The sequence below is a fragment of the Cucurbita pepo genome, chromosome 8, assembly GCF_057944985.1.
Source record: "Cucurbita pepo subsp. pepo isolate OVF chromosome 8, ASM5794498v1, whole genome shotgun sequence".
NCBI classification, from domain to species: Eukaryota; Viridiplantae; Streptophyta; class Magnoliopsida; order Cucurbitales; family Cucurbitaceae; genus Cucurbita; species Cucurbita pepo.
In genome coordinates, this window is record NC_141805.1 from 11,661,257 (window position 1) to 11,680,196 (window position 18,940).

At 38.4% G+C, this 18,940-nt stretch overlaps 4 protein-coding genes, 1 long non-coding RNA gene and 3 other non-coding genes across 11 annotated transcripts; 2 read left to right on the forward strand and 6 right to left on the reverse strand.

Moving 5' to 3' along the window:
- The first annotated feature begins 25 nt into the window (after positions 1-25).
- Positions 26-7,365, forward strand: LOC111800516 (uncharacterized). Of its 3 annotated transcripts, none has more exons than XR_015422167.1 (4): positions 26-344; positions 5,972-6,231; positions 6,486-6,637; positions 6,720-7,365. It is a non-coding gene; the product is annotated as an uncharacterized LOC111800516 (long non-coding RNA). The 3 variants fall into 3 exon arrangements; XR_015422168.1 differs by having other exon boundaries at positions 27-344; positions 5,972-6,085; XR_015422166.1 differs by lacking the exon at positions 5,972-6,231 and having other exon boundaries at positions 28-344.
- Positions 7,366-7,434: 69 nt separating this feature from the next.
- LOC111800514 (tubulin beta-1 chain) lies at positions 7,435-9,406 on the reverse strand. The gene is made up of 3 exons (XM_023684243.2): positions 8,767-9,406; positions 8,419-8,688; positions 7,435-8,332 (listed from the first exon to the last, which is right to left on the reverse strand). The coding sequence occupies exons 1-3, from the start codon at positions 9,158-9,160 to the stop codon at positions 7,656-7,658; spliced, it is 1,341 nt and encodes a 446-aa protein (XP_023540011.1). The 5' UTR covers positions 9,161-9,406; the 3' UTR covers positions 7,435-7,655.
- Positions 9,407-10,271: 865 nt separating this feature from the next.
- Positions 10,272-12,757, reverse strand: LOC111800517 (uncharacterized). Its single transcript, XM_023684246.2, has 2 exons — positions 12,617-12,757; positions 10,272-12,512 (listed from the first exon to the last, which is right to left on the reverse strand). Exon 2 carries the CDS (start codon positions 12,508-12,510, stop codon positions 12,277-12,279), a length of 234 nt encoding a protein of 77 aa, XP_023540014.1. The 5' UTR covers positions 12,511-12,512; positions 12,617-12,757; the 3' UTR covers positions 10,272-12,276.
- LOC111801238 (small nucleolar RNA snoR27) lies at positions 10,635-10,724 on the reverse strand. Its single transcript, XR_002816113.1, has one exon. It is a non-coding gene; the product is annotated as a small nucleolar RNA snoR27 (small nucleolar RNA).
- Positions 10,847-10,938, reverse strand: LOC111801237 (small nucleolar RNA snoR27). The gene has a single exon (XR_002816112.2). It is a non-coding gene; the product is annotated as a small nucleolar RNA snoR27 (small nucleolar RNA).
- LOC111801236 (small nucleolar RNA snoR26) lies at positions 11,006-11,096 on the reverse strand. The gene has a single exon (XR_002816111.2). It is a non-coding gene; the product is annotated as a small nucleolar RNA snoR26 (small nucleolar RNA).
- Positions 12,758-12,882: 125 nt separating the features above from the next.
- Positions 12,883-14,630, forward strand: FLN1 (fructokinase-like 1). The gene is made up of 2 exons (XM_023684240.2): positions 12,883-13,698; positions 13,774-14,630. Exons 1-2 carry the CDS (start codon positions 12,883-12,885, stop codon positions 14,464-14,466), a joined length of 1,509 nt encoding a protein of 502 aa, XP_023540008.2. The 3' UTR covers positions 14,467-14,630.
- LOC111800511 (O-fucosyltransferase 19) lies at positions 14,583-18,151 on the reverse strand. 2 transcript variants are annotated; one of them, XM_023684239.2, is made up of 7 exons: positions 17,362-18,151; positions 16,712-16,784; positions 16,552-16,622; positions 16,367-16,455; positions 16,148-16,280; positions 15,349-16,058; positions 14,583-15,261 (listed from the first exon to the last, which is right to left on the reverse strand). In XM_023684239.2, exons 1-7 carry the CDS (start codon positions 17,911-17,913, stop codon positions 15,006-15,008), a joined length of 1,884 nt encoding a protein of 627 aa, XP_023540007.2. In that variant the 5' UTR covers positions 17,914-18,151; the 3' UTR covers positions 14,583-15,005. The 2 variants fall into 2 exon arrangements, with proteins under 2 accessions (XP_023540007.2, XP_023540006.2); XM_023684238.2 differs by having other exon boundaries at positions 16,712-16,787.
- Positions 18,152-18,940: the final 789 nt, after the last annotated feature.

Below are 18,940 nucleotides of genomic sequence, written 5' to 3' on the forward strand. Positions count from 1 at the left end.
CGCCACTATAATGATCCAATGCGCGGGAACTCGAGGACGCCAAGAAAAGACCACCCATCGCTGTATTGGGCAATTGAATCGTTCTTGGCGCCAGACGGAGTACCAGGTCGCGGCTCCAGCCGTCGAGTTCTTCCTCATTGTTGCCACTCATCCATATCTGCAACCTCATCTTCTATCATCCTCTGCTTGCGTGGTAAACTCTTGCCGATATTCATTTCCACGTAACATCTGCGGGATGTAGGTGCAGAGACAAGTGAATAGAGGGAGAATCAGTCTCTAAACCGAGCGATGAGGCGGAGGAGACGTTCGTGTTTTTGGATCAGAATCTCGAAGTTTTTCACGAGGTGAGAAAGTTTGCGAATTATTTGTAAAATTTACATAGTTCAACTTTCCACTCTTGGTTATTATGAAATCATTAATGCTATTGAGTTTAGTGAAATCGTATATGACTTGTTTGGCGGATGAGTGAGTGGGGAGTGCCTTTTTAGTTTTGGTCATTCAGTGAATCGATGTTTGGAATGGACTTGTAGCTTGATTCACTTTCTGTATGTTGAAAATGCACGTTGTGTTACTTGTTTCTGAAAATTAGGAACCATGTCAGTTCGGGTAAGCTTAAAACTCAGGCAAACAATTGGACAGAGAGAAAGAGATGACACTTTCGAAAGAAGGCTCTCTCACACTCTCCAATTCTCTATTACTAATCTAAGAGACTTTATGTTAATAGGCAAGAGACCATTGGAGCTCAAGCAAAAGGGATTTTTCTAGTTTTTTTTTTTTTTTTGCAAGTATAAAATTTCATAGCTACTTCTTCCGAAACCTATATTCTAAGGGATTTTTTATTACCTTGTGATAGGATACGTTTTACAGTTTCTCTTGTAAGTTAAACCATTCTTCTACGTGTGTATTCACTCTGTTTTTACACTTTCCTTTCTAGAAAGATTTATTTTTCTCGTTCTTTGTCAGAATAGTAGCAAGAAAGATGGTTGTAATGTTAGGAACCATGAATCTCCACAATGGTATGATATTGTCCACTTTGAATAGAAGCTCTCATGATTTTGCTTTTGGTTTCCCCAAGAAGCCACATGGCAATGGAGATATATTCCTTTGGTATGATATTGTCCACTTTGAGTATAAGCTTTCATGGTTTTGCTTTTGGTTTCCCCACGAAGCCACATAGCAATGGAGATGTATTTCTTACTTATAAATCCATGATCATCCTCTTAATTAACCAATGTGGGACTCCCTCCCAACAATTCTCAACAATCCTCCCCTCGAACAAAGTACGTCATAGAGCCTCCCCTGAGACCTGTAGAGCCCTCGAACAACCTCCCCTTAATTGAGGCTCGACTCCTTTCTCTGGAGCCCTCAAACAAAGTACACTTTTTGTTCGACTCACAACTTCTTTGTTCAACATTTGAGGATTCTATTGACATGAATAAGTTAAGGGCATGACTCTAATACTATGTTAGGAACCACGAATCTCAATAGTGGTATGATATTGTCTACTTTGAGCATAAGCTCTCATGGTTTTGGTTTTTCTAAAAGGCCTCATACCAATGAAGATGTATTCCTTATTTATAAACTCATGATTATTCTCTAAATTAGGTAATGTGAGACTCCCTCCCAACAATTCTCATGTAATATCCTATCGTAAATACAATTGAAGGCAACAATGCTCTCTGTTGAGAGCCTCTGTTATAATCTTCAATTCTTTACAATTTGTACACCTCCAATCCAAATAAAGACCAAGATTTATTTGCTTTCACTAAGATAAATACATTTGTGTAAACGTGTTAAATACTCCAATAAACTTTTAGATAGTTTTTTAAGTAATCGACGGGTTTCATGCATTGCAATTTGAAGTTGGACAAAACTTGCTGCAGAAAGATATCAAAATCTGAGTCAATTGCTGCAGTGCATAGTTTTAAGTGATTTCGAAGAACAAACAATGATAAGGAAAGACATTGAAGATCTCTCGGCTAGTTAGCATGATTAACTCCTTGGTTCTAATTCAGATATTCAAGTTTTACCTCAGTTTTCACTTATTCAGGCAGCAATAGGAGGATGAAACGGAAATTTGGATCATAATCTGTCTACTTTATCTGTATAAACTGAATCGCTGAGCTCTCTAAGAGGAACTGTGCGAGCTTTACTATTTTTGGGAGAGGAGCTCTACGAGCTATACCATCTTAGGGATTGGGAAAAGTAGGAAATGATGTTAATGGGAACGCCCTTTTAATGATAAGTTTTTATGTTTTTGGATGTTTAAGTCATTTCCTTCTTATATAAACTAATATCCCGATGAATAATAGGTTGGTGCTCAATTATAAGATCTAAGATTTAAATGAAGTTGTTGCTCTTTCAACCATGCGATGATATGATTTAATGGGAACTCAAGTCCCAATATACCTTTTTCACTCTTCTTTGTGGCTTAGTTGGATCTTAGACAAAGTTCTTTAATTCTTTACCAAACTTCACTTCATGTTCAACTCTACCTTACTTGGTCATCATGTCACTTGTGTTCCTTCACAATTCTAGCTGACTTGCCTCTACTCTAAACCAAGGTCCTTCAATGGAACGCCACGTCATATTTCATCATCTTAGTCCTTAACTACATGATCCACACCTTGCTGTATCAATTTGCAACTTCACCAGGATATGTTTGAACCTTGATTGGATCAAACCAACGTTAGAATGCTCATGAAGCTTACCAAGTGATATTAGCACTTGTTGGGGCTACCGTGGAATTATAATACTTACTAGGAACACAACTATGCAAACCAAAACTTATTGGGCATTTATAATGCTTATCAAGGTATAACAAGCAAATACCTTGCCAACCGAGAACTACCGTGTCTCACTGACACTTCATGATACCATCCCAAGCATCAAATGTCACGTGTCTTTGCTGCTCACTCATACATGCTTTTCAAGAACTGACTCTTGAGTTATCTTCATATTTGAGATCTCTTGGACATCCATCTATTTGGCTATTGAGGATGAACTTTTCTTTGTCCATGTCGAGACATTTTTGCTAATTGTGTTAAAAGCCTAGCCTTATATCGCAACCTTTGACTTTTGGGGAGGGGTGCAATGTTGGCACATCTATACTACCTAACACTATCTTTGGAATCTCATTTTTGAAAGAAGATGCCCAAGACACTTCAAGGCTTGCCCACGCCTTGACACATCATGAGGTCGACTCTATGTCGACTCACTTAGACTATGAAGCCTAGAGGTGGTAGAGAACCAACACCATGTCTCTGTTAAGAACAGAGAGAAAACTGGAAAGATCAAAAGAATTTGGAGAAATCTCACTTTCTATTGAAGAATGAAATTGACTATTATGTTGCGTTACAGAATACATTGAAAACAAGCCTAGCCTTGTATTTGTCGACTTCCCCATTTTCATTGAATTTCGTCTTATAAATTCATTTTACTTCAACCTTCTTCTTCCCTCAGGTAACACCATCAATTCCATGTGCCATTTCTGTTTATTGCTTCCATTTTTAGATTCATATCTTGCCTCCATTTCTCACTCTTCAATGCGTCTTCAAAGTTTACTGGATCAATAGTGGTAGACATGGCCAAGTGAGCTTCATTATCTTCTTCATATAGATCTCCTGTTGCATAGTCTCTCATCCAGACTGATGGTCTCTTATTCCTCCCCTTATTCGAGCTAGGAGAGCTTGCTTCAGCCAAAGAGTTAGAGGAAATCTTTTCCTCTGCAGCTTTTATATCAGATTCGCTCCCTTCTTTATTTTCATCACACACATCTGCTGCCTCCTCTTGATCACCCCATTCCAAATCGCACATAATGGATTCTTCATAGGTCTTATCCCAGTCCCAACTCTTATCTTCCTTGAATACAACATCCCTACTTATTATGATCCTGTGTAAAGTTGGATCATAAAGTCTGTAAGCCTTTGACTTTTCACTAACTCCCAGCAAAACACAACTCAAACTCTTATCATCCAACTTAGTTCTTTTACTGTCAGGCACATGAACATGAGAGATACATCCAAAAACTCTAAAATGCTCGACTGAAGGTTTGATTCCACTCCAAGCTTCTTCTGGAGTTTTACTTTTGACAGCCAATGTTGGACTTCGATTTCAGTACATGCACAGTCCAGTTGACTGCTTCAGACTATAAACTTTTCGGAATTTTCTTTTTTGAAATCATACTACGAACCATATTCATAATAGTTCTATTTTTTTCATTCCGTAACTCCGTTCTACTGTGGCGTGTATGCAGCTGTCAGTTGTCTTTGTATACCATTTATACATCACAAAAACTGGTGAATTCTTGTGATGTAAACTCTCCTCCTCGATCCATTCGTAAGGCTTTAATAAATGAGTTTGTTTCCTTTTCAACATGAATCTTAAAGTTTTTAAATACAGTAAAGGCTTCTGATTTTTCTATTAAGAAATAAACCCATGTTTTTCTGCTGAAGTGATCTGTGAAAGTAATCAAGTACCTTTTCTTGCTGTTTGAGATGAGTTTGATCGGTCCACAAATATCAGCATGCACCAATTAGAGAATTTTTGAAGCTCGCCCTGTGCTCCTTTTTGGAAACGAGTGCCTTTGTTGCTTACCCACTAGACAATTTTTACACAGTCTCTATGGAGAGACTTGAGCTGTGGTAAACCATCCACCATCTTCTTATGCTGAAGAGTCTTTAATCCCATAAAGCCCAAATGTCCATATCTACATGCCAAAGTTGCTCAATATCTTCTATGATTGTATTGAAACAAGTAGATGCTACAGGCTGAGATATAGCATGCAGTACAAACATTCGATTCGAAGACATCTTTGTCTCCATGATTAAGCCTCTCTCAGGATGAAACACCTTCCTGTTCCATTTTGAAACAAAATGGTAAGCCCCTTTGCTTGCAATTTTTCAATACTCAACAAATTATTCTTCAGCTCTAGCACATAGAACACTCATATGATTATCAATATGATTCCATTCACTTGCAGCTGTACATTACCCTTTCCTGTTACAACCATGCTTGAGTTGTTGCCCAGCTTCACTGAATCTCTGAAACTTCCATCAAAATCTGAAAAATATTCCTCTTCCCACACATATGATTGCTACATCCCGAGTCAAGGAACCACATATCTTCTCTATTGGCCTTATTCATATTCGTGTAAGCCATCAACAACATCTCTTCTTGAGTCTCTACATAATTTTCCTCATTCTCCTTGCATTGACATTCCCATTGAAAATGTCCTAGCTTGTGACAATTATAGCACTCCACTGTGGCCCTATTGAAGGTTTGTCTGCCTCGTTCCCTTCCTCTGCCTCTAAACTTCCACAACCTTGACCCCTTTCTCTAGATTGTTCACCATGAGTGATCTTCAAAGCGTGTTCTTCTTCAACATGAGATCTCATGCGTAGTTCATGCACAAGCAGGCTGCTTTGCAACTCATCAATGGATAAGATGGTTGTATCTTTGGACTCCTCAATGGAACACACATTATAATCAAACTTGGGAGTCATAGATCTCAGAATCCTTTCAACTACTTCAACATCTCCTTTGGCCTCAAGCATGTATAGGGAGAATAGGGTAATGAGCATTGGCTTCAAGGCGCATATGATCGCTATTGCTTTAGCATGTATGAATAGCTTAATAAATTGAAGAGGAACATTTAACGTGGCCTAAACTTTTAATAGGCATCAGTTGACTGGGCCATTCTTAGAAATTTGATGTGCTAAATGATTGGCTTTGGAGAGCCAAATCTCTGAGTTCAACAGCTGATTTCTTGAACTATGCCAGGAAGAAAGTTTCATTTTTAGAAATTTGATTTCTTGCTGATCAGAGAATTCATTTTTATACATCACATTTGGGTGCATGTTTTTAGGTAGTTTTTCAATTATTATTTAGAAGGGTTACCTTGCCTTCATGGAGTTATGAATGTGATCATGTATTGTCTGTGCATGAAGTATGATTGTCGACCTGTTTGTAGGTGTAAAAAGTAAAAGGTTAGATTGGTTTATGTTGGGAGAATTTGCTGGAGCTTTTAAGCATCGTCATCTACCTCCCCAATCCCATCTCCACACCGTTATTAATCTGAATCAAGGTGAGGTGTACCTGCATATTCTATTTTTGTCTCCTTGAGACTGCAAGTTGGCGACCCTTGCGTGCCTGTTTTTTTAATATCACCAAAAGCTTACCAAACCCAAACCGGTTGCATGTGCGGTCCCTTCAGCCACTTTTTGTTCACATGTAAGTGTATTCGTCTGCCTCACTTTTGGAGACTTGTAACATGAAAAAGGATGGTTTCTGCTTGTCAAAGAACTTTATTTTAATATTTACATATTTTACCTGGGTGTTTGAATGTTGCTCCCCGTGCTTCACCGTCTGAAATCAATTCTGTGCTAGTTTCAAAATAAGATTACAGACTGTGGTTATACAATGAGTTAAGCTCTAATTTAAACGGTCAACCAGTGCAATTTATTAAACGATGATCGTGTGAGCAGGTGAAAGCAGGACCATTCTATCCTGCACCATTTGGGATCAAAGGTCTATTATGCTAGCGGTGGGTTTGGGCCGTTATAAGTAAGTTGCCTTGTACTAAATGTGAAAACATTTCCACCACTTCAAGGGAAAAGCAGGACATACGACTTTTGAGGTTATACTTCTCTACCTCATTTCTAGTACTATCTACTATGTTTTCTGCTACATTAAGCTGATGGAATTTAATTATAACATAGACCTGAAGATATGTGAATATTTGCATCCTGATAGCCAAATAAGGACTGGCTTCACATCCTACCATTTGAAAAAGCAGTTGAGTCATATACTCAATCAATAGGCCATATGTTCTAATCTTTCATATGTCATTGATAAGCATGTGGGCAATATGATGACAAATTGAAGAAAACCAAGGGCATCCCTGCAAGAATCCCTTTTGCATTATTTGGGAGGTGTGGGATCTGATTCCCATTTCATTTCGTATGGAGATGAAAACATGGTCAACTCAGGTTTTGCTGTTCTACTCGCAGGGGTTTCTCATTCAGTTCAAGAGATGGACAGGCTAACCAAGAAATTAATGCCACTTTCTTTCCTACTTCTCTCACGCTGGAGCCAGCAAATAGGATTGGTGTTTGGTGTGGATTGCCCTTTAAAATGGCACCCCCTACACTACATGTGCGTTGCAGAAGGGACCGACACTGGTCCACTGCTTTTTTATGTCACCTGAGAATTGCAAGGCCTAAGTTTAAGTTTAAGAACATTTTTAGAGATGCAATGCATTATTAACCTTTGTATTCTACAACGACAAGCCTGTTTTAGATTCAATGCAAATTCACATTCATTGTTAAGTTAAATAAATAAGGCAACCCCCAAGGAATTACTCAATTGGCATTTGTAATGCTTAAACAAAAACAGAACAATAATCTGAGATGGGAAAAGCTTATAATCTGAAAATTTTCAACACAACAAATTATACGAGCATATGTAATTGATATTCTTCATGTTCCAATATCCAGCCGACACAATTAAGAACCAAAAAGTAAAAGCAAATCATAATTGACAATGATATTATGGCCCAAGCCTTAATTCTACATTAATGAGAAATGATTAAGGCTAAATCACCCAACTGCATTGCCAGAGACTGGCAACTGATTGTCCCAAGCACCTCACATTCTTCATTCATCATGGTCAGCAACGTCTTCGTCTTCATAGTAATCATCGTCTTCAGCCGTAGCATCTTGGTATTGCTGATACTCAGAAACCAGATCATTCATGTTACTTTCAGCTTCAGTGAACTCCATCTCATCCATACCCTCACCAGTGTACCAATGCAAGAAAGCCTTCCTCCTAAACATAGCTGTAAACTGCTCACTTACACGGCGGAACATCTCCTGGATCGATGTTGAATTACCAATGAAAGTAGACGCCATTTTCAACCCAGTTGGAGGAATGTCACAGACTGTAGATTTCACGTTGTTGGGGATCCATTCAACGAAGTATGAAGAGTTCTTGTTCTGGACATTGATCATCTGTTCATCAACTTCCTTGGTGCTCATCTTACCCCTAAACATAGCAGAGGCAGTAAGATAGCGACCATGTCGAGGATCGGCAGCACACATCATGTTCTTTGCATCCCACATTTGCTGAGTGAGCTCAGGCACTGTAAGAGCTCTGTATTGTTGGGATCCACGGGATGTGAGGGGAGCAAACCCAACCATGAAAAAGTGGAGACGAGGGAATGGAATAAGATTGACCGCAAGCTTCCTGAGATCTGAGTTAAGCTGTCCAGGGAATCGCAAACAGCAGGTAACACCGGACATCGTAGCAGAAATGAGATGGTTAAGATCACCGACTGCCCAAGAACAAAAGAAACCATTATTAGATAACGATCTAAAAGAATGAAGAGAAAGTGTAAGATCTATGATTGAAGAGACATACAGCTTGGGGTGGAGAGCTTGAGGGTACGGAAGCAAATATCGTAGAGAGCTTCGTTGTCAAGTACCATACACTCGTCGGCGTTTTCAACAAGTTGATGAACAGAGAGGGTTGCGTTGTAAGGCTCAACAACAGTATCAGAAACTTTAGGGGATGGGAAAACAGAGAAGGTAAGCATCATTCTATCAGGGTATTCCTCCCTGATCTTGGAAATCAGAAGGGTTCCCATTCCAGATCCAGTCCCTCCTCCCAAAGAATGACAGACCTGAAACCCTACAAATCGGATCCAAACCACCTTAAGCTACAAAACACATACACGAACCCTAAAAGAGGGGAGAAAAGTAAAAGTACCTTGCAAACAGTCACAGTTCTCAGCCTCCTTGCGAACGACATCAAGGACAGAATCAATAAGCTCTGCACCTTCGGTATAATGTCCTTTCGCCCAGTTATTACCGGCACCAGACTGACCAAAAACGAAGTTATCAGGCCTAAAAACCTGACCGTAAGGTCCAGATCTGATACTATCCATAACACCAGGCTCAAGATCCATAAGCACCGCGCGAGGAACAAATCTCCCGCAACTAGCTTCATTATAGTAAACATTAATCCGGTCAAGTTGTAGATCGGAAGTACCATTGTACTTACCAATGGAATCGATTCCATGCTCAGCACAAACGACCTCCCAGAACTTGGCACCGATCTGGTTGCCGCATTGGCCTCCTTGGATGTGAAGAATCTCACGCATATTGACGAGAAATGGAGGCTGAAAACTGAGAATCGAGAGAAAAAGTTTCAGGAAACCCTAGAAATCGTGGGAGGAGGAGGAAATGGGAGAGAGATGAAATTACAGGTAAAGTGGGGACGGGGGATCTTTATAGAAATAAAAGGAAATAACGGTTAAAAATTTTTATTGAAGGGAATTTAAAAGAAATGAGCGGGAAAAAGTGCGGGTAAAGACAGCCACGTGCACTAACGGCGTTTGGTAAAAGTAACGGTCTGCCGTTACGCCGTTGGCTTGTCTTTAAATTTTGAGAGAAAAAAAAAATATCTGGAAACAGCTGGAATCCACCAAAGCCAATGAGACTCCTTTTATAAAAAAGAAAAAATATATATATTATTTAAAATTAGAATAATTGAGAGACAAAAATAGGTAATATTTTAAAGGCGCGCCTCGCTGCCCGCTGCCCCACACCTTTTTTCAACTTGATTTTGTGGTGGACAATATTTTTTAATTAATAATATAAATAGGATTTTTTCTAATAATAAAAACAAAAACAATCACTTCTTAACAAACTTTTTTTTTTATTATTAATAAACAAATTACGAAATTAACGCAACGGTAAATCTGGTTGGAGAATTGTTCTTCAATAAATAAATTAATTAATTAATTTACTGTGATGAGGTTATGAATATTTAAAATTATGAATTATTAAAAAAATTATTAACGTTAGATTTGCATAAACTATATTTTATTAGTAGATCTATGTCTAATATAAAACGTTAATTTTATAATTAATAAATTTATTTTGGTTTTCTTATTTTAATTCTGTATTTTATTTTGAGATAAATTGTTGAAGCATGGGAAAGTGTGGGAGATCTGAATTCAATTATTTGTTTCATGATTTTAGCTATCAAATATTGCAATCCTTCTTTTTTTTTTTTTTTTTTTTTTGTTCATATAAACAAAAAATTATGTCCAATAGGACTAAAAACTTATTTTATATCTAATAAATTCATAAATTTTTAATTGAACATTTCGTGTTATTCAATATTAAAGAATTAACTAAGAATATATCATTCAAATTTAAGAATTAGATACAAAAATAAAGATTTTTAAAGTTGAATATTCTAGAATATTCAAAGACCGAAATAATGTAAAATAGATTAGTAATTGTTCGGATGTTGAATATCAAAATCGCAGCAGTACCCATCAGCCATCAAAAATCAAAGCCAGCTTACTACAATGGTAGCAAAACCTATGAGCAATTAAAAAACACGGCCAGCTTCTTCAAGTGGCAGCAAGAACAATTAGCCATCCGACAGCACAGCAGCTTCATGTGGCTATCTGGTGGGTGGGAGAAGAATAGATTCTGGCCAAAAAAGTCAAGTTTCAATCACAAATGGCAACAAATCCCATCAGTCACCAACCGGCGAAAAGCTGAAAGCTGATGATCTGAAATCAAACCTATCCTTGAACTATACACTATGATAGCAACGCAGTTGAATCTCTGAAATCACTGATCTCATCAATTCCATGTAGGAACTTACAGATAGATAACGCAGTTTTCCATTAACATCATTGATCCAAGGGCTGCATCAGTATAATCACATAACCAAGCAAGCAAACAATCTCAAATCCCACAGAAATGAACTAAAACCGAGAGAGAAACAAATCAATCAGCCAAAAGTGCAGAAGATGAAGAAGACAAAAAACAGATCTCAGAGTCTATTCGTTTATCTTCAATTCCTAGAAGGAAATTGCAGATAGATAACGCAGATTTAAAATCACATCATCGATCCAGACGCGAAGTTAGAACAGAAAAACGCCTGATCTACAAAATGGAAAACTAATGACTCTTTCAATAAAGAAAAGCATTTCAGGAACACTATTCCCCATGAGTTTCTTCACGATAAATCAAAGTGCAAGGATAACAATAAGAGTGTTTCATCATCAATGCTGCCGGACAAGATAAGATTAACGGCGAAGCGAAAAGTAAAATACAGAGTAGGAGAAGCATAAATAACTTATAAGGAAGAGAGAACCAGCTAATCGGAAAAAAAAAACAACGCCGCCGCCGCCGCCGCCGACAACGAAGCGAGTATGTAGAGAGAAGGGCGACGGGGTGCGTAGGTAAAGGAAGCGAACCCTAAAACCCTTCTCTGAAGAGATTTATTAGTGATAGATTGATGAAGAAAGCATTACATAAGGTTCACCCACAGGGTTAGGGGTGTAATTTACTCCTCAGGGTTTAGCTCTTTATTTAATTACCTTTTTAAAAATAATATTATTTAGATTTTAAAAAATAAAATATTATACATTTATGGACCAATTTACAATGTCTTCGTCGGTGACGTTCGTCACCAAGTGGATTGCCCAATGTCTTCTTTAGCTAACGATACCTTAATCCCGAAGTCTTCAAAGTATCTTTTCGACAGGTGCCTTGAGATGTATGGAGAGTTCGTTGCTGATAGATCCCACTCAGTCTATAAACAATGTTTTATGATCATTGTGTTTGTACACCTTTTAACTGATAAATGTACGAACGAAGTTATGAGCAACTACAAGAACGTTCGGGAAGTTCATAAATTGTAACATTCGAATAAATGGGTGATACATGAATGAATTGATATTTCAATAGGACCAATTCTATATTGAATGACCTCGTGGTCCCGACATTCCTTTGTATCTCCTACGATATGGTCACGTTACTTACTTATTGCTTCTAAGAGTGAAGACTATCTCTACAGACAATAACAAAGTTTGTCCGTTGCTCTAAGTAAAATGTCAGCGTAAACGAGAGATATATAAATGAATTGAGATCATATTCGAATGAGTGTAACCGAACGGTCCAAAAAGATTGTCACCGGGTGATTGGGAATTTTGTGTTGGCAGGATATAAACACGAACTAAGATTACTGGATTACTCTGATCTTCTCTATCAGTTTCTGTTCTTTAATCCAAAGATTTTTTCAAAACATGATTGATCTGTAATCTTCAAAGAACACGAACAGGAAGCTAAAATCAAGAACAAACAAACATATTACCAGTTGACGATCGATTACATACAACGAATGAAACTATGAAATGCTTCAACAATACACAATAATTTACAGGAATCTCTATCGCTTTCTATACTGAAATCAGCCAGAGAGAAGCTTAATGATGATGGTGATGATGTTGAAAAGAATGAGTGGAAGTCTCAAGAACTGGCAAGCATGGATGAGTCCTATTACCTGCGCTTTGAGCGAGTTTCTTCCTTCTCTCGGCATATCCGCCAGCGTCCATCCTCTCCGAGCAAGGAATCGATCCTCGTTTAGAATTGCGAAGGCGTTTGCGAACAGCAGAAGCCCTTCCAAAAAAGCCCAGAATAGCATATCTGCGTGTTCGAAAACGGTGAAGACTTTGGATCTTTACGGATTTGGAATCCAGAAATGAAATCGAAACTGAAGATGATCGAATAGAGCTTCTTGTTTTTCTCACCTTTCGTTCGACGATTTTCTGAGCAAGCGATTGGGGGTTTGTTTCAGGTCTTGAGAATAGAAAGGAATTGGAGGCGATGATCGCTTTAATCGAGCGGTTGACTGAGATTATGAGATGAACAAGTGAAATTATAGCCGTCGGATGATCGCTTCGACAGTTTTCTATTATATTTAACGAGAAAAAGACAGCCAACGCGGCAGTAACTTCGTCTTGGGGTTTTGGGTTTGAAGATAAAAATATGGATAAACCCTAAAATTGAAGCATCCATGGCTTCATTTCAGCTTCTTCCTGCAACCTTTTCTCTTCCACATCTTCAATTTTCCCGTTTTCTTCATTTCTATCCATCAAATTGCAGAGAGAAGACACTGATTTTCAACTCGCGTTATTTGCAGAGTTCGTGTAAATCTCTGAAACTCAGCCCACCAAGTGCTTCAAATGCCGACGGGAATGAGGATACTGGAACGCCCACCCCCACTCGCCGAGGGAGAAAGAAAGGGACTAAATCTCCATCGTCTTCTACAAAGCGTAGTAGGAAAACCATCATCGAAGACGAACCCACACACGGGAACCTGTTTGATCAAATGTCGGTAGACGACGACGAGGCAATCGATTCAATAGCAGAAAATTACGACGATGGAATGGACTTCCCATACGAAGATCCGCCATTGATCTGCTGCTTCGGCGCGGCTCAGAAAGAATTTGTGCCGTCAATTCGCGTACACGATAACCAGATGCATCCAGATAAGTACTCGGAGTGGAAAATGCTCCAATGGGACCCGCCGGAGTTCGCTAGGGCACCGGGTGGATCGCCGTCGAATGTGGCTATATCTCACGTTAGGCTCGGCGGACGAGCTGCGTTTATGGGGAAAGTTGGGAAGGATGATTTTGGGGACGAGCTGGTGTTGACGATGAACAAAGAGAAGGTACAGACTCGAGGTGTGAAGTTTGATTTGAATTCTAGAACGGCCTGTACTTACATGAAGATCAAATTTGATGATGGAAAGTTGAAGATGGAAACGGTGAAGGAATCAGCTGAGGATTGTCTGGTTAGCTCTGAACTGAACCTTGCAGTGCTCAAAGAGGTAAATACACACCAGCCATTCACTTCAAACTGGTTGTTTCATGGAAGAAGATAAATTTTGTTTGTTTCATTGCAGGCTAGGATATTCCATTTCAATTCAGAAGCATTGTTATCCACTACAATGGAAGCAACGCTGTTCAAGGCAATCCAATTGTCCAAGAAGTTTGGAGGGCTCATCTTCTTCGATTTAAATTTGTCGCTTCCTTTGTGGAGATCGCGCGACGAAACTCGAAAATACATCCAGAAAGCCTGGAATCAAGCTGACATTATCGAGGTTTCAAGGCAAGAATTGGAGTTTCTGTTAGATGAAGAATACTATGAAAAGAAAAGAAACTACAGGCCTCAATACTATGCTCAAACTATTGAACAAACCAAGAATCGTCGAGACCATTACCATTACTCACCGGAGGAGATATCGCCATTGTGGCATGATCATCTCAAGTTGTTGCTCGTAACGGATGGAACATTGCGGATTCATTACTATTCTCCTTCGTTTCACGGCGTGGTGATCGGAACAGAAGATGTGCTCATAACACCATTCACCTGCGACAGGACTGGTTCTGGTGATGCTCTTGTGGCTGGGATCATGAGAAAGCTTACTACTTTCCCGGAGATGTTCGAAAACCAAGATGTTCTGGAACGGCAGCTTCGATTCGCAATCGCAGCAGGGATCATCTCTCAATGGACAATTGGTGCAGTCAGGGGATTTCCTACTGAAAGTGCAACACAGAATCTGAAAGAACAGGTTTATGTTCCATCAATGTGGTAAGAGTAGCTGTATTGGGTTTGCTTTTTTTCTCAGTTTTGAGTTATAGAACAACATTCCATTGCTGGACTTGGACTAGACATTAGAGTAAAAGGTGTTATCAAAATGAACAAAAAAAGTGAGAATCATGGAAGAAATGACAATTAATTTACCTTTTCTTTTCCAAATGTTTACATTATGAATCAAGGGGGGATGATAATAAAGCAAAGAATAACGAATGTAAAGAATAATTTTTCTCCACTATTCATAGGGAAGCTGTCTGTATAAAACTAGCCTGATTTACTGTCATAAGAAGAACTACATCTGAACTGACTCTAACTCATCTACCATAATCCTATCCTCCATGAATTTACCTAAAAGTGGTGAAAATTTTGCGCTTCTGCTTATGAAGCTATAGGAAGTCGACAGATAAACCTCGGTTATGATTCATCTGGCTATGTATCGTACTCGTGGCTCGAACAATGGCAGTCAAATTTGAGGAGCCATAACAGCCGTGGTGCCCTGGGCAGAAGAAGCAACTGGGTTGTAGTAAAATTGTAATTTTATCTCTGCAGTGAAGCCTGAAGACTTCGTTTGTGTTCATCTTTTAGTTTGAATGTTCGATTCCGAGGCTTGTTGCAAAGACAGCCAGGGTAAGGATTAGCATAAAAGTTCTCCTCTAGTCTGGGACTCTCACCGGCTTGTCTGAAATGTGGTGCACCAAGTCTGTCTTTATGCAACTCCTTCACTTCTTTGGAGAATTCTTCCCAAGAGATGGCCTCATTCTCCAAGTGATCAACCAACCTGACTAGATTTTGCCTGAAAAAATGAAATGTATATTGATATTTAGACTCAGGAACTAGTCATAATCCAACCGACAACGAACGACATCGGTTGAGAACAAACCTGTCGGGATTTATTGTCTTTCTGTATCCTTCAAACATCCTATGACCCTGCACTGCTTTAGCCATGTTTCCATCATAGGTATAAACAAACACATCGCTCTCTACTGCCACGATATAATCCAAGGCAGCCATCCGATTCTGGTACAGCTTAAATGGCTCCAATTCCTTCTCTGTTGCAAGAGTCGAATGTGAAAAGACGTTGGGGTATTCCGATCGAAAGGCGTTCATGCTATCGCTGCCATAAATCTCCCCGGCGACGATGTAGATTTTAGTTTTGGAAGGGTATCCTAAGGCTTTAAGCAACAGGGCTGCCTCCAGAGGGGTCATTGGGCATCCCCCTAGAATTCTCTTTCCTTTTGCATCTATCTCTTTCTCCTTCCAATGCTTGACATTGTATCTCATAACTTTGAGCTCCTCCTCTTCCTTTGCTGTCAAGTTGTGGCTGCAGCCAGTGAATGCAAGCATATCTTTCTCATACCTGAGATGGAGAGCAATATATGGTTCATCACCCTTTCTTAATCTATCAACTAAGATCTTCCCAAGCTCCTCAATCTCCTTGCTAAACCGTAGAGCCTTGTAATTGGCACGGCATCGAAGCTTTTGAATGTAAGATGGCAAACCATTATTGACTATTCGAGAATCAGTATGCGTGAGCATTAACACTTTGTGTCTCTTTAACAAATGTAGCATCTCTCCTCGGTAATATCTAGACTGCATTTGAATAGATTGTGAGAACTAAAACCCAAATAGAAACATCAAAGAATCATGATTCACACATAAAAATCAAAGTTTTCTTAAACCTTGGACCAGGAAACTGGAGCCTTCACAAAGGGCTTGACCGATGCCAACCGACGAGGCACGTTCTCGACGATTTCGATATCATCTCTTAGAACATCCATGAAGTGCCTCCAATCAAAAATATCTTTAAAATCACTACAAAACCCGAAGTTAAGAAGTTATATGCAAAATCATCATCATCAGCTAGTCAAGACTTGGGATGAACTGAAATTTGCAAGTACCTCGGATCCGTCCAAAACGACTCGTGATCAAGGGAAGGAAGAACAAGTGTAGCATTCATAATCTTAGCAACAGCAACCATATCACATATCTGGAAGCAAGTAAAGGCATATCTTAGTTATAAAGATCCATGGCTGTGATTCAGCTGACAATTTTAACTCATGAAAAACCAGTGAAAACATCTCACCCCTGTTCTCATCTGATTCAGTCCTCCATTGGCATGAACAATAAGATAGCCATTTGTTTTGCCACGAGCTCCTACCATATCAAGTTTAGAAATGAGAAATAAGCTCAATGGGTTCTAAACTCCTTGCTTTAATGGACGATGAGGAAACTATTAAACATACTTATTCGATTCTTGGGTCGAGAGATGCACTGATAGAAATTATCACTCTTTGGTTTCATCCAAATATCAGACGTCTGCTAAACATAGTATCAAACAAACAACCTCAATATAATCAAGTCAAGAATCTTACAAATTTAGAACATAGCGACATTGAGTGAATCGAGTAGTTCAAAGCACAAGAAAACGAATTGGGTAGTTAAATCCAAAGCAGAGGAGTCCAAGAACAGAAGTCCGTTTGAAAATCCAAAGCGACAAACATAACGCCGAATTGAATATGAACCAATAAGAAAGCAAGCAACATTCTGGTTGAACCTTTAATAGGAATGCATTTATTGCCACCACCACAGCTATTTATTGGCTAAAACTTTACCGGACGATTAAAAAACCCAACAAGATCACCAACATAAAGTTCCAGAAACATGTCCAGAATGAATATATTGCAAAAAAGAATAAACAAATAAAAACAGCTGAAAACAATTTATTTTCTAGCCAGATAGGATTGATGAATCATTCCATATATTTGCCTGTTTTTAATTCAATGGCAGGGCAGTACATCACGCCATCGTCCCTTTTGACTAAGATTGGACGTTACTTAATTCTATTGGCAAGGGAATATGTCCAGAACAATTAACTAATAACAATAGCACTTACAGAAATCTTCTCGAGAAGACGTTTGGGGACGACGGCTTCGTCCTCTGCAACGGCTCTTTGCGCCATGGCCCAATCTTCTTTGAACGTTTGTATGATCAACTGTCCTTTATCGATCATCTTGCCGTTAATCTCGACATGGGAATTGAGGAAGGTGAACTTAAAGAACACGGTTAGAATAGCCATGAACATCAAAATCCAAAAAATCTTACGCCCGAAGTTCCGTCCGGATCCTAATGACTGAACGATCATAGCGGTCAATAGAAGCCCTTCTTCCATCTTGAGAAGCCAAGGCTCAGGCACCCAACACAAGGCCCGATTCCGAAACAAAAAGTGCCTAATCACGGGATGATGAACATGATGGTGGTGATGGTGATGGAGGTGGGACCCAGCATTAGAGACGTTGGAATTGTCTTCTTCGTCATACAAATCTGAAAAGTTTGAGAGTCGGCTGTCGGAGTCCAAAAAGTCTGTGATACGCCGTCTGGTTTTTGTCGCCGGTCCACCGACTCGTGGACTTACATTACAGGAAGGGCTCAGACCGCCGGAAGCCATCGCCGGAAGATCAAAATAAAAAGAATAAAAATGCTGTGTTTGATCCAGAGAGATTGGATTGAGAAAGAACACGAAGATGAAAAAATCCCAAATGTGGATTTTCTGTGAATATGGTTTGTGAAAGAAGAGGCCGCCCGTATTGTATGGCCGGCATGGGCGTGAAAATTATTTCTGGTGTTTATATATAGCTCCCTGCAAATCCCCGATGTGATGCCCTCTCTTTCATTTTTCCTTTTTTCTTTTTTTTTTTCTTTTTTTTTTTCCCCTTTTTTTCCCCTCTCTCTCTAACCTTCTCTCTCTAAAACCAAATGATTAAACTTAGATTTTCGGACGGAATTGCCCTTCCCATCCCAATGGATTTTTTCTTTAAATATATACCATTAATTATATTTCTGTTTCTAAAATAGATTTTTAAACTTTATTATATTCCTATTTTATATTTAATAATAATTTATAATTTTGTGTCTTTATAAATTCATTGAATTAATTTAATTAATTACAAATTTTAAGCTTCCAAATCATCCCAGTTTAAATATCAAATAAAAAAAGTTTAAAAATTAAATTTATAATTTAAACATTTTATTTAATTAATTTTTATTATTTTTTTAAGTCGTTAAATTCACTCCTAAAAAATATGTCATCGTTTATTTTTTTTATAATTTTATTTTATTCATTCAATTATATAGTCAAATGAAACTGTAGAAAATTAATTATTTGGATGACGATCCAGATAAGTACGATGTCTATTTATAAATAAATAAATCAACCACGAATAAAATTGATAATATTATTAATATATTTGGAAACCAAATTAAATAATTATATATTTTTGTATCGAAAGGTTCGTTCACTTTATAACTAAAAAAAATAACGAATAAACGTAACTTTAGGTTGTTATGGTAAAGTTTAAATTATTTATTCTATTTGTTTTTTCTTATAAAATAATATTTAAATTTTCCAAAATTAACTTTTGTTTCCTTACTGGTCCATTATTTAAATATATAATTTAAATAATTATCAAATATTT